This window comes from Mobula birostris, chromosome 16 (assembly GCF_030028105.1).
Source record: "Mobula birostris isolate sMobBir1 chromosome 16, sMobBir1.hap1, whole genome shotgun sequence".
Classification (NCBI taxonomy): domain Eukaryota; kingdom Metazoa; phylum Chordata; class Chondrichthyes; order Myliobatiformes; family Myliobatidae; genus Mobula; species Mobula birostris.
The window spans coordinates 67,682,836-67,695,323 of NC_092385.1; the positions used below are offsets into that span (position 1 = coordinate 67,682,836).

General features: G+C 39.4%; 1 protein-coding gene across 2 annotated transcripts in view; it reads left to right on the top strand.

Annotated features, from left to right (window-relative positions):
- The first annotated feature begins 530 nt into the window (after positions 1-530).
- The window catches only part of tcta (T cell leukemia translocation altered), a 29,854-nt gene continuing 17,896 nt past the window's right edge, over positions 531-12,488 (top strand). For both annotated transcript variants that reach the window (XR_011889397.1, XM_072280788.1), the window contains exon 1: positions 531-1,133. Coding sequence is in view for 1 of the 2 variants with exons in the window: in XM_072280788.1 (XP_072136889.1) it covers positions 923-1,133 (211 nt within the window). In the remaining variant the exon portion in view is untranslated. The remainder of the gene's footprint in view (positions 1,134-12,488) is intronic.

Consider the following 12,488-nt stretch of genomic DNA (forward strand, 5'->3'; position numbering starts at 1 on the left):
CACTGAGAGATCTGTGACCTGACCTGGTTCATTACAGAGAAAAGGACAGAGAAAACCTCCAAAGTATGTTTTGACAGTGTCTTTGGGGAAAATGTGACTTTCTTACTGCCTGACGAGAATCCCTAGTCCCTGATTCATTACAATGGAGAGGGTATTTCCGGGGTGCCATTGGAAACTTCAAGTCTCTTCGACAGGAGAATGCACAAGTCCAATGAAAACAGCGAGTGAAATGGACCTCCTCCATACCATCCATTCATTTACCACCCGATCACTGACCTACTGCCCTCCTAGTCTCAGGATCTGCTCTCAATTCAAGTACTTCGGAGCCTACAGAGAATTTAGAGCAAATTCTCCATTCAATTTGTGAAATATGGAGTGAATAAGGGGAAATTTTGCACCACTTACGTTAGGCATTTTGTTTATTTCTTAAGTGGTCACCCAAGTCAATTTGAATCGCACTCCCTGTTCCGAGGTAATGTTGTTTTGACCTTTCCTGGAATCCGTAAGTGGGCGCCTCCAACCTGCAGGTAGTTTCTGATTTGCATTAGTACATAAGCGGATAGTGACGGCAATTTATATCTTAAAGAAAGAAAACAGAAACAAGACTGTGCATCTGGTTAAAAAGTTATACAATTTTTCCCGGCTTGAAATCGCCGTCTCGTGTGGAGAATTGAGCGTAAGCTAACGAAGGAACTGTTTGAAGGACATATGTGTCGAAAGTACGGGTGATTGGAGTGTGTTTTGAGGCGGCCGGCAGCGGTGGTGAGGAAAGACCATGAGACGGCGCGCTGCTCCGGCTATCACTGTCGCTGTGACTGGGCGGACTCACTGGGAAGAAAAACAAGGACGCAGGGGGAAATAAAAACAAGTGAGCGGGAAAGGACACCTCCGCTCCGCGAGTGATGCTGCGCCGGGAGCGGAGATGGAGTTACCGCGGGATCTCGGGTTGTTCTCTGGCCTTCTGGAGAGCGTCGTGTCTTTTTGCAGCGAGTTCGCCCAGGACTGGAGCACCAACGACATGAGGGTCACAATCTTCAAAATCCTTCTGGGTTGGTTGGTTTGCAGCTTGGTGGCTATTCATATGGCATGGAAGTACTACGGGGCCACAGTCAACGACATGTACTACAGGCAAGGTAATGCGAAGGCAGCTCTGCTTTCGGATTTTACTCTGTCAGACGTTTGTGGCATCGAACTCGGGTCAGTGTAATTAAATTCGGGTGTTGCTAATCCTGAACAGGTGACCCAGAACGTTGGTGTCAAATTGCTTAAATTTCTTGTGTTAATACTCGCGTGTTCTTTCTCGCTATAGATAATTTTTGCTTGGTTATTTGTGCTTGGTTCTCTCTCCCTCTTCAACCCTCACTTAACAATGACGATTGTGGGCCAGTAGGTTAGTTATAAATAGCAGGTAATCTCGTGGAGCAAGAATAATATTTGACAGAAATAAGGAATGTTGGCTGTAGTAAATAAGACGTTTCTACTCGTCTATCGTGTTCTCGCGCGCCAGAAGCTCGAGACGGATTAAGATTCAAACATTTTTATGCTTCTTACTGCTTTGTGTAGTGTCTACATCCATTATCAAGATGATGATCAGCTTTTATTGGAGAAATATTTTCCCTTTTTTGTTTTAATTTCTGTACTTAGGAAGGATTAAGACTTTTCTATTTAGGGTTGGATTAAAAAATGGTCTGTTACCAGTGAGGAACTTAGTGAACTCTTTTGCTGATTCCTATTAAATATTTGTTTTAGTGATTGTAATCTAATTGTAGATATAGACCTTGAATGCAGTGCATTCACATTGAGCCAGTTTGTTTTTATAAGTTAAAAACAATGCAGTAATGTTCATATCCCAATATTTGACCACAACCTTTTGGGGAACCTTGGTTTTCAAGAGATATTGAGGCCCTGGTAAAGAGAAAAATGGAGGTGCATAGCAGGTATAAGCAAGTAGGAACAAATGAGGTATGTATGGAGTACAAGAAATTTTAGAGAACACTTAAGAAAGAAATCAGGAAGGCTAAAAGAAGGCATGAAGTATCTCTAGCAGACAAGCCAAAGGAGAATCCTAAAGGATTCTACAGTTATGTTGAGAGCAAAAGGAATGCTAAGGACAAAATTCTTCCTCTGGAAGACCAGAATGGTATTCCATGTGTGGAGCCAAGCAAATGGGGGAGATCTCAAATACATTCTTTGAATCTGTATTTACTCAGGAGGTGGATACAGCGTCTGTTGAATGAGGCAATGCAGCATCATGTTCATGGACTCTGTGCAGATTATAGAAGAGCAGGTGCTTGCTACCCTTAGGTAAATCAGGATTGATAAATCCGCAGGGCCTGACAAGGTGTTACCTTGGATCTTACGGGAGACAAGTGCAGAAGTTGCTGGGGTCCAAGCAGAGATACTTAAATCATCCTTAGCAACAGGAGAGGTACCAGAGGATTGGAGGATAGCCAATGTTGTTCCACTGCTTTTTCAAAAGAAAAGGCTGTAATCAAAACCAGGAAATTAAACACCAGTGGGTCTGACATCAGTTGCGGGAAAGTGATTTAAGGGACCGGATATATAAGTATTTGGATAAACATGGGCTGATTAAGGATATTCAGCGTGGCTTTGTGCATGGTAGGTCATATCTAACCAATCTTATGCAGTTTTTGGAGGCAGTTACCAGGAAAGTGGATAAAGGCAAGGCAGTGGATTTTGTCTACATGAACTTCAGCAATGTCCTGCATGGGAGGCTAGTGAAGAAGGTTCAGTTGCTCAGCATTTAAGGATGAGGTAGTAAATTGGATTAGACCTTGGCTTTGTGGGAGAAGCCAGAGAGCAGTCGAAGAGGTTGCTTTTCTGACTAGAGGCCTGCAGCTAGTGGTGTGCTGCAGGGATCGGTGCTGAGTCCTTTGTTAATTATCATCTGTGTCAATGATCTGGTTGTTAATGTGGTTAACTGGATCAGCAAATTTGCGGATGACACTAAGATTGGAGGTGTAGTGAGGAAGGATATCATGGCTTGCAGAGAGACCTGCATCAGCTGGAAAAATGGGCTGAAAATTGCAGACAATGCAAGGTTTTGCACTTTAGTAAAACCAACCAGGGTAGTAGGTCTTGCATAGTGAATGGTAGGGCACTGTGGAGTGTGGTAGAATAGATGGATTTGGGAATACAGATACATAGTTTGTTGAAAAAGGAAAACTTCTTCACTTAGAGGGTTGTGAGAGGGTGGAATAAGCTGCCAGCACAAGTGGTGCATGCGAACTCGATTTCAACACTTAAGAGAAGTTTGGATAGTTACATGGATTATAGGGGTATGGACAGCTAGTGCAGGTTGTTGAGAGTAGGCAATTTAAGTGGCTTTTGGCATGGAACAGATGGGCCAAAGGGCCTGTTTCTATGCTGTACTTCTCTATGACAACAAATTGTTTTTAACAAGTTATTTTACAGAGGGATATAGCAACCATTTTTGAATAAAACATTTGTTCTAGAAACAAAGGAATAACGGGATAATTCTTTTGTTAGAAATTGGTTGACTTTAACTTTGAAACTTCTACACTTTTTTTTGTTGAGTTCCTCCATTTTGTGTGTGTTGCAGTTGGAAATCTTTGTCTGTATTGGTACCTGTGACAAGAACAGAGAAAGAGACAAGCTGCTGCAGTTAGTGTTTGGGGAGATCAGAAAAACTTACTAAAAGCAGGACCTTTTAAAGCAGTAGTCTGAGAAAATCAGCATTAGTCAAAAAATAGAATCAGAAAAATAATACTTCTGGTGAGCTTGAAACACTAGTAAAATTCAAGGACAACAACATCTCACTCAGTATCAGCAAAACCAAAGAGCTGATTATTGACTACAGGAGGAGGAAATGTCCATGAGCCAGTCCCCATCAGGAGGTGGAGAGGGTCAGTAACTTTAAATTCATTAGCATTATAATTTCAGAGGATCTGTCCTGGGACCAATACTTAACTGCCATTATATACATGGAATGGCAGAGGTTGTACCTTCTTAGATGTTTGCGCAGGTTTAGCATGCCCTCTAAAACTTAGACAAAATTCTAATTCAACACAGTAGAGAGTATCCTGTCTGGTTGCATTACGGCCCAGTATTATGGAAACGCCAATTCCCATAAATGTAAAAGCCTATGAAAAGTAGTGGATACGGTCCAGGCAATCACAGGTAAAGCCCTCTCCACCATTGAGCACATCTTGAAGGAGTACTGTTGCAGGAAAGCACATCAAGAACAACTCCCCCCCCCCCCCCCGCCCAACGATCCAGGCCGCGCTGTCCCCATCATCTTCTTGCTGATGCCATTGGGGAGGAGCCTTGGATCGAACACCACCATATTCAGTAGTAATTATTAACCTTCAACCTTCATACCAGAAGGGATAACTTCACTCTGAGCTGATTCTACAAAATATGGACTCACTTCTTAGTACTCTACAAATTTTCTATATTTATTAGTTATCTACCTATTTACCCACCCACCCAGTTTACCACCTTCTGCGCATTTTTTTTGAGTGCAGTTTTTTGTTGATCCTATTGTATTTCTTTGTATCTACTGTGAATGCCCACGAGAAAATGAATCTCTGGGTAGCATATGGTTACATGTGTACTTCGATAATAAAGTTGAAATCCATAACAGAATAGTAACCATAATCAGATCACTGAAAGACAACAAACTGTGTAAGTACAAAAAGAAAAATGAATAATAAATAAATTAGCAATAAATATTGAACGTGAGATGAAGATTCCTTGAAAGTGAGTCTATAGGTTGTAGGAATAGTTCAGTGATAGGGCATGTGAAGTTATTCCTTCTGGTTAATGAGCCTAATGGTTGAGGGGTAATAACTGTTCCTGAACCTGGTGATGCAGGTCCTGAGGCTCCTGTACCACCTTCCTGATGGCAGCATTGAGAAGAGAGCATAACCTGAGTGGTGGGGGTCTCTGATGATGGATGCTGCTTTCCTGCAAGCAGGTTGGAGCATTTGGAATCTGGAGCAGTTTTAAAAATAAAATAATTGCGATTCATATTTTACTAAAGATGTTAGCATCGGTAAAACTTCTTGTGTTATTTACATTAAGTGAAGATGCTTGCAGTCTAGGTTAAACTTTGTTTTTCCACAAAGTAAGATCACTTAAATCACTTAGTGATGTTTCTACAATTTGCTCTGTTTTGATGTAGTCTTAGAGCACTACAGCACAGAAACAGGCCCTTTGGTTCATTTAGTCCATGCTGGACTATTATTCTGTCTTGTCCCATTGAACCTCACCTGGAGCATACCCCTCCCATGAAGACCTGATGAAGGATCTCGTCCTGAAACATCGACTGCTTATTTCCTTCCATAGATGCTGCCCGACTTTCTGTGTTCCTCCAGCATTTTGTGTGTTGTTGTATTCCATCTGTCCATTCTCCTAATCTGCCCAAGTCCTATAGAGACTCCATCCTTCCTCAACACCACCTGTCCCTCCACCTATCTTTGTATCACTTGATCACAAAGCCATCAATTCCATCATCCAGATTATTAACTTGTAACATGTAAGCTAGCAAACCCAACACTGACTCCTGTGGCACACCACCAGTCACCAGCATCCAATCAGAAAAGGCCACCCCCTTTTTATTCTTACTCTGTCTTCCGCCAGTTAGCCAATCTTCTATCCATACTAGTGTCTTTCCTGTAATACCATGGGCTCCTATCTTGTTTAGCGACACCTTGTTAAAGGCTTAATGTAGGATGCAGCTTCATGTTGCTTTTGATATGACATGCACTGTACTTAACGATGGTGAATCACTGACGTCAAGTTTCAGCAGCAACCCTTGAATCAAGTTGCTATTTGTCAATATTGTTGGTAGCTTTTTAGATGGGATCACAAACAAGATCATTCATTTGGGGTGCCACAGTAGCACAGCATGATGCTATTACAGCTCAAGGTGTCAAAGTTCAATTCCGGCATCCTCTGTAAGGAGGTTGTACAGTCATTGAAAGTGGGCATGCAGGTACAGCAGGTGGTGAAAAAGGCGAATGGTATGCTGGCATTTATAGCGAGAGGATTTGAGTACAGGAGCAGGGAGGTACTACTGCAGTTGTACAAGGCCTTGGTGAGACCACACCTGGAGTATTGTGTGCAGTTTTGGTCCCCTAATCTGAGGAAAGACATCCTTGCCATAGAGGGAGTACAAAGAAGGTTCACCAGATTGATTCCTGGGATGGCAGGACTTTCATATGAAGAAAGACTGGATGAACTGGGCTTGTACTCGTTGGAATTTAGAAGATTGAGGGGGGATCTGATTGAAACGTATAAAATCCTAAAGGGATTGGACAGGCTAGATGCAGGAAGATTGTTCCCGATGTTGGGGAAGTCCAGAACAAGGGGTCACAGTTTGAGGATAAAGGGGAAGCCTTTTAGGACTGAGATTAGGAAAAACTTCTTCACTCAGAGAGTGGTGAATCTGTGGAATTCTCTGCCACGGGAAGCAGTTGAGGCCAGTACATTGGCTATATTTAAGAGGGAGTTAGATATGGCCCTTGTGGCTACGGGGATCAGGGGGTATGGAGGGAAGGCTGGGGCGGGGTTCTGAGTTGGATGATCAGCCATGATCATAATAAATGGCGGTGCAGGCTCGAAGGGCCGAATGGCCTACTCCTGCACCTATTTTCTATGTTTCTATGTTTCTATTCTTCCATGAGCACATAGGTTTCTTCTGGGTGCACTGGCTTCATCCCATAGTCCAAAGATATACCAGTTAATATGTTAATTGGTCATTGTAAATTGTCCTGTGCTTAGTCTAGGGTTAAATAAGTGGGTTGCTGGGCAGTGGGGTTCATTAGGCTGGAAGTGCTTGTTCTGTGCTGTATCTCTAAATAAATATATAAATCCTACCAATGTCTATACAGATATGATGTGAACCTTTTTGAAATAACATTGATTTCAGTTACAGCATCACATTCCAAAGTGGTTCAGTCATTTGACTTTATTATTTCTTTCCTTTTTAAATCTTTTTATTAAATTAGTACACAAAAAGTAAACCATGTAGACAGTAATAAACTTGCAATGTAAATTTGCAAGAGATATTAATACACAAAAAAAAAGTTAGTACAAACAGTGCAGTTTAGATATAAAATAACAAGGTAATATAATAGTATACTAATTTTCCATACATATCAGTAAAGAGAAGAAAAAATACCCCCAAAAAAAACCCACCATGCAACTAATCTAAAAAGCAAAGCAAAGCAATGGGTTAACTAGGTAACATGTAGACTTAAACAGCTTAAAACAATCACGTCCTCAAACCCGACCTCCAATAAAAGCAAGAAGGGAATGTAAATATGGGCAAAGAGGGAAAAAAAATTACTTTAAATGAAAATGTTGAATAAAAGGTCTCCAAGTCTGTTCAAATTTAACTGAAGTATCATAAAGATCACTTCTAATTTTCTCCAAATTTAAACATAGTATCGTCTGAGAAAACCAAAAGAACGTAGTTGGGGCATTAATCTCCTTCCAATGTTGTAAAATACATCTTTTCGCCATTAAAGTAAGAAATGCAATCATTCTACAGGCTGAAGGGGAAAGGTTACTGGAAATTTTAGGTAATCCAAAGATGGCGGTAATAGGATGGGGAGAAATATCTATATTCAATACCTTTGAAATAATATTAAAAATATCTTTCCAAAAGGTTTCCAAAGTAGGACAGGACCAAAACATATGAGTTAAGGAGGCTATCTCCCCATGACATCTGTCACAAAGAGGGTTAATATGAGAATAAAAACGAGCTAATTTATCTTTAGACATATGTGCTCTATGAACAACTTTAAATTGAATTAGGGAATGTTTGGAACAGATAGAGGAAGTATTGACTAGTTGTAAAATGTGCCCAGTCATCCGCCGAAATAATAAAGCCCAATTCCTTTTCCCAATCTAACCTAATCTTATCGAATGGAGCTTTCCTAAGTTTCATGATAGTATTATAAATAATAGCCGTTACATCTTTCTGACATGGGTTAAGGTCAATTATAGTATCTCAAATATATGTAGGAGGTAACGTCGGAAAGGAAGAGAGTATAGTGCTTAGGAAATTTCTAACTCGGAGATATCTAAAAAAATGTATTCTTGGTAAGTTATATTTGTTAGATAATTGTTCAAAAGACATAAGGGAGCCATCTAAAAATAAATCCAAAAACCGTGATATACCATTAGTCTTCCAAATTTGAAAGACATGGTCCGTGGAAGAGGGGGGAAAGAATATGTTACCTAAAATAGGAATTGCAAGCCCAAATTGATTAAGATCGAAAAATTTTCGGAATTGAAACCAAATACGTAAGGTATATTTAACTATCGGGTTACAAACCTGTTTGTAGCGTTTCAAATCGAAAGGAAGAGAAGAACCTAAAATGGAGCCAAGTGCATAACCTTGAGCAGATTGTAATTCCAATACTACCCATTTAGGAATGGATAGTATATCTTGGTCAAGTAACCAAAATTTCATGTGTTGAATATTAATTGCCCAATAATAAAAGCTAAAGTTAGGTAATGCCAAGCCTCCATCTCTCTTAGCTTTCTGTAGATGTATTCTACCCAATCTCGAGTTTTTATTTTGCCAAATAAAAGAAGAAATTTTAGAGTCAACTTTGTCAAAAAAGGATTTTGGTAGTGCCTGAAATACATATAAAAATTTTGGCAGAATAAACATCTTAACAGCATTAATACAACCAAACAAAGTTAAATAAAGTGGAGACCATTTAAATGAAAGTTGAGTAATGTGATCAATTAAGGGTAGGAAATTAGTCTTAAATAAATCCTTATGTTTACAGGTAATTTTAATCCCAAGATATGAAAGATGGTTATTAACCAATTTAAACGGGAGGTTCTGATATAAGGGAACTTGCTTATTAATCGGGAAAAGTTCACTCTTACTGAGATTTAACTTATAACCTGAAAAAAGACTAAATTGTGCTAATAAATCTAAAGCAGCAGGAATAGATTTTTTAGTATGAGAAATATATAAAAGTAAGTCATCAGCATAAAGTGATACTTTATGAGACGTTGAACCACGAGTTATGCCAATAATATTTGGAGATTCTCGAATAGCAATTGCAAGAGGTTCTAATGCAATATCAAATAATAAAGGACTAAGAGGACAACCTTGTCTAGTACCTCGAAAAAAAGGGAAAAAAGGTGAATTTAAAGAGTTAGTACGAACTGAGGCCATAGGAGAATGATATAACAATTTGATCCAGAGTATAAATTTTGGGCTGAAGTTAAACATTTCAAGCACCTTAAATAAGTAAGGCCATTCGACTCTGTCAAAAGCTTTTTCAGTGTCTAAAGAAATGATGCATTCAGGATCATTTTGTGACGGGGTATAGACAATGTTTAACAGTGTACGGATATTATAAAAAGAGTAACGACCTTTAATAAAACCCGTTTGGTCTTCCGAAATAATATAAGGAAGTGCTTTTTCTAATCTGTTTGCTAATAATTTAGAAAAAATTTTAGAGTCAACATTTAATAAGGATATTGGTCTATAAGATGCACATTGAGCAGGATCTTTATCTTTCTTTAATATTAAAGAGATGGATGCTCTACAAAAGGATTCAGGAAGTTTACCAAGTTTTAATGAGGCCTCCAGAACCCTGAATAACCAAGGGATTAATGAGGATGCAAAAAATTTATAAAATTCCGCGGTAAACCCATCAGGACCAGGAGCTTTCCCCGGGTTCATAGAAAAAATAACATTCTTAATCTCATCAGTAGTAAAGGAAGAATCTAACATAGAAGATATATCATGTGAAATCTTAGGGAAATCTAGGTATCTAAAATGTCATGCATATGTTTAGAGTCTGGTGGAGACTCTGATTGATATAAGGAGGAATAAAAGTCAAAAAAGGATTGATTAATCTCAGCTTGATCAAATATCAATTGATCTTTTTGATTATAAATCTGATTAATTTGAAATTTGGTATAATTAGACTTCAACTGATTAGCCAACAGTTTACCGACTTTGTCACTATGTATATAAAATTCGCTTCTTGTTTTCATTAATTGATTTGCAATTGAGGACGAAAGTAATAAACTGTGTTCCATCTGAAGTTCAGTTCTTTGTTTATACAACTTCTCAGAGGGAGCTGTAGCATATTTCTTATCAATTTCCTTAATCTTGTCCACAATAGCCAGCTCCTCCTCCTTCAACCTCTTCCTCAAAGTAGCAGAATACGAGATGATCTGACCACGAATATAAGCTTTAAAAGTATCTCAAGGGGTAGTCATCCTCTGTACAATTGATTGCAAAAAAGAGATTGATCTGTTCATTCATAAAGTTACAAAATCCGAGTCCTGGAGCAACAGCGAATTAAAACGCTATTGTCTATTATTTTGTGTATTGGCCAATATTTTAATAGAAAGCTTAAGTGGAGCATGATCCGAAATGGATATAGAGTCATATTCACATTTAGCCACTGAAGAAATAAGACAAGAGTCAATAAAAAAAATAATCAATTCTTGAATAAGAATGATGAACATGTGAAAAAAAAGAAAAATCTTTTTCCCGAGGGTACAAAAAACGCCAGATGTCCATCGATCCGGAATCTGAGAGAAATTAATTAATCAAGGTTGCAGATTTATTGGGTAGGGTCCGTAAAGGAGCCGAACGGTCCAATAATGGGGATAAACAAGTATTGAGGTCCCCGCCCCAGATTAGTGAAAACTCATTCAAATTCGGAAACAAATTAAATAATGATTTTTAAAATTCCGGACAGTCCGTGTTAGGGGCATAAACGTTAACCAAAACTACCTTTTTATTAAAAAGTAAACCACTAACCAATAGAAATCTACCATTCGGATCAGAAATAGTATCGTGTTGTACAGAAGTGATTGAGGGATCTATAAAAATAGAAACTCCTCGAATTTTAGCGTTGGAATTCGAATGGAAGTGTTAATCCTTCCAGAACTTAAAAAAACGTAGTCTGTCCCCTCTCCGCATTTGGGTCTCCTGTAAAAATAGGATATGTGCTTTAAGTCTCCGGAATACTTTAAAGACTTTTTCCCTTTTAATTGGATGATTAAGACCATTGAAATCAGGAGAACTAAAAGAAGACATGAGGTTGCCTTGGCAGTCAAAGTGATGGATAATCCAAAGAGCTTTTACGGGTATATTAAGAGCAAAAGGATTGTAAGGGATAAAATTGGTCCTCTTGAAGATCAGAGTGGTCGGCTATGTGCGGAATCAGAGGAAATGGGGGAGATCTTAAATAGGTTTTTTGCGTCTGTGTTTACTAAGGAAACTGGCATGAAGTCTATGGAATTAAGGGAAACAAGTAGTGAGATCATGGAAACTGTACAGATCGAAAAGGAGGAGGTCCTTGCTGTCTTGAGGAAAATTAAAGTGGATAAATCCCCGGGACCTGACAGGGTGTTCCCTCGGACCTTGAAGGAGACTAGTGTTGAAATTGCAGGGGCCCTGGCTGAAATATTTAAAATGTCGCTGTCTACAGGTGAGGTGCCGGAGGATTGGACAGTGGCTCATGTTGTTCCATTGTTTAAAAAAGGATCGAAAAGTAACCCGGGAAATTATAGGCCAGTAAGTTTAACGTCGGTAGTAGGTAAGTTATTGGAGGGAGTACTAAGAGACAGAATCTACAAGCATTTGGATAGACAGGGACTTATTAGGGAGAGTCAACATGGCTTTTCGCGTGGTAGGTCATGTTTGACCAATCTATTGGAGTTTTTCGAGGAGTTTACCAGGAAAGTGGATGAAGGGAAGGCAGTGGATATTGTCTACATGGACTTCAGTAAGGCCTTTGACAAGGTCCCGCATGGGAGGTTAGTTAGGAAAATTCAATCGCTAGGTATACATGGAGAAGTGGTAAATTGGATTAGACATTGGCTCGATGGAAGAAGCCAGAGAGTGGTGGTAGAGAATGGCTTCTCTGAGTGGAGGCCTGTGACTAGTGGTGTGCCACAGGGATCAGTGCTGGGTCCATTGTTATTTGTCATCTATATCAATGATCTGAATGATAATGTGGTAAATTGGATCAGCAAGTTTTTTGATGATACAAAGATTGGAGGTGTAGTAGACAGTGAGGAAGGTTTTCAGAGCCTGCAGAGGGACTTGGACCAGCTGGAAAAATGGGCTGAAAAATGGCAGATGGAGTTTAATACTGACAAGTGTGAGGTATTGCACGTTGGAAGGAAAAACCAACGTAGAACATACAGGGTTAATGGTAAGGCACTGAGGAGTGCAGTGGAACAGAGGGATCTGGGAATACAGATACAAAATTCCCTAAAAGTGGCGTCACAGGTAGATAGGGTCGTAAAGAGAGCTTTTGGTACATTGGCCTTTATTAATCAAAGTATTAAGAGTATAAGAGCTGGAATGTTATGATGAGGTTGTATAAGGCATTGGCGAGGCCGAATCTGGAGTATTGTGTTCAGTTTTGGTCACCAAATTACAGGAAGGATATAAATAAGGTTGAAAGAGTGCAGAGAAGGTTTACAAGGATGTTGCCGGG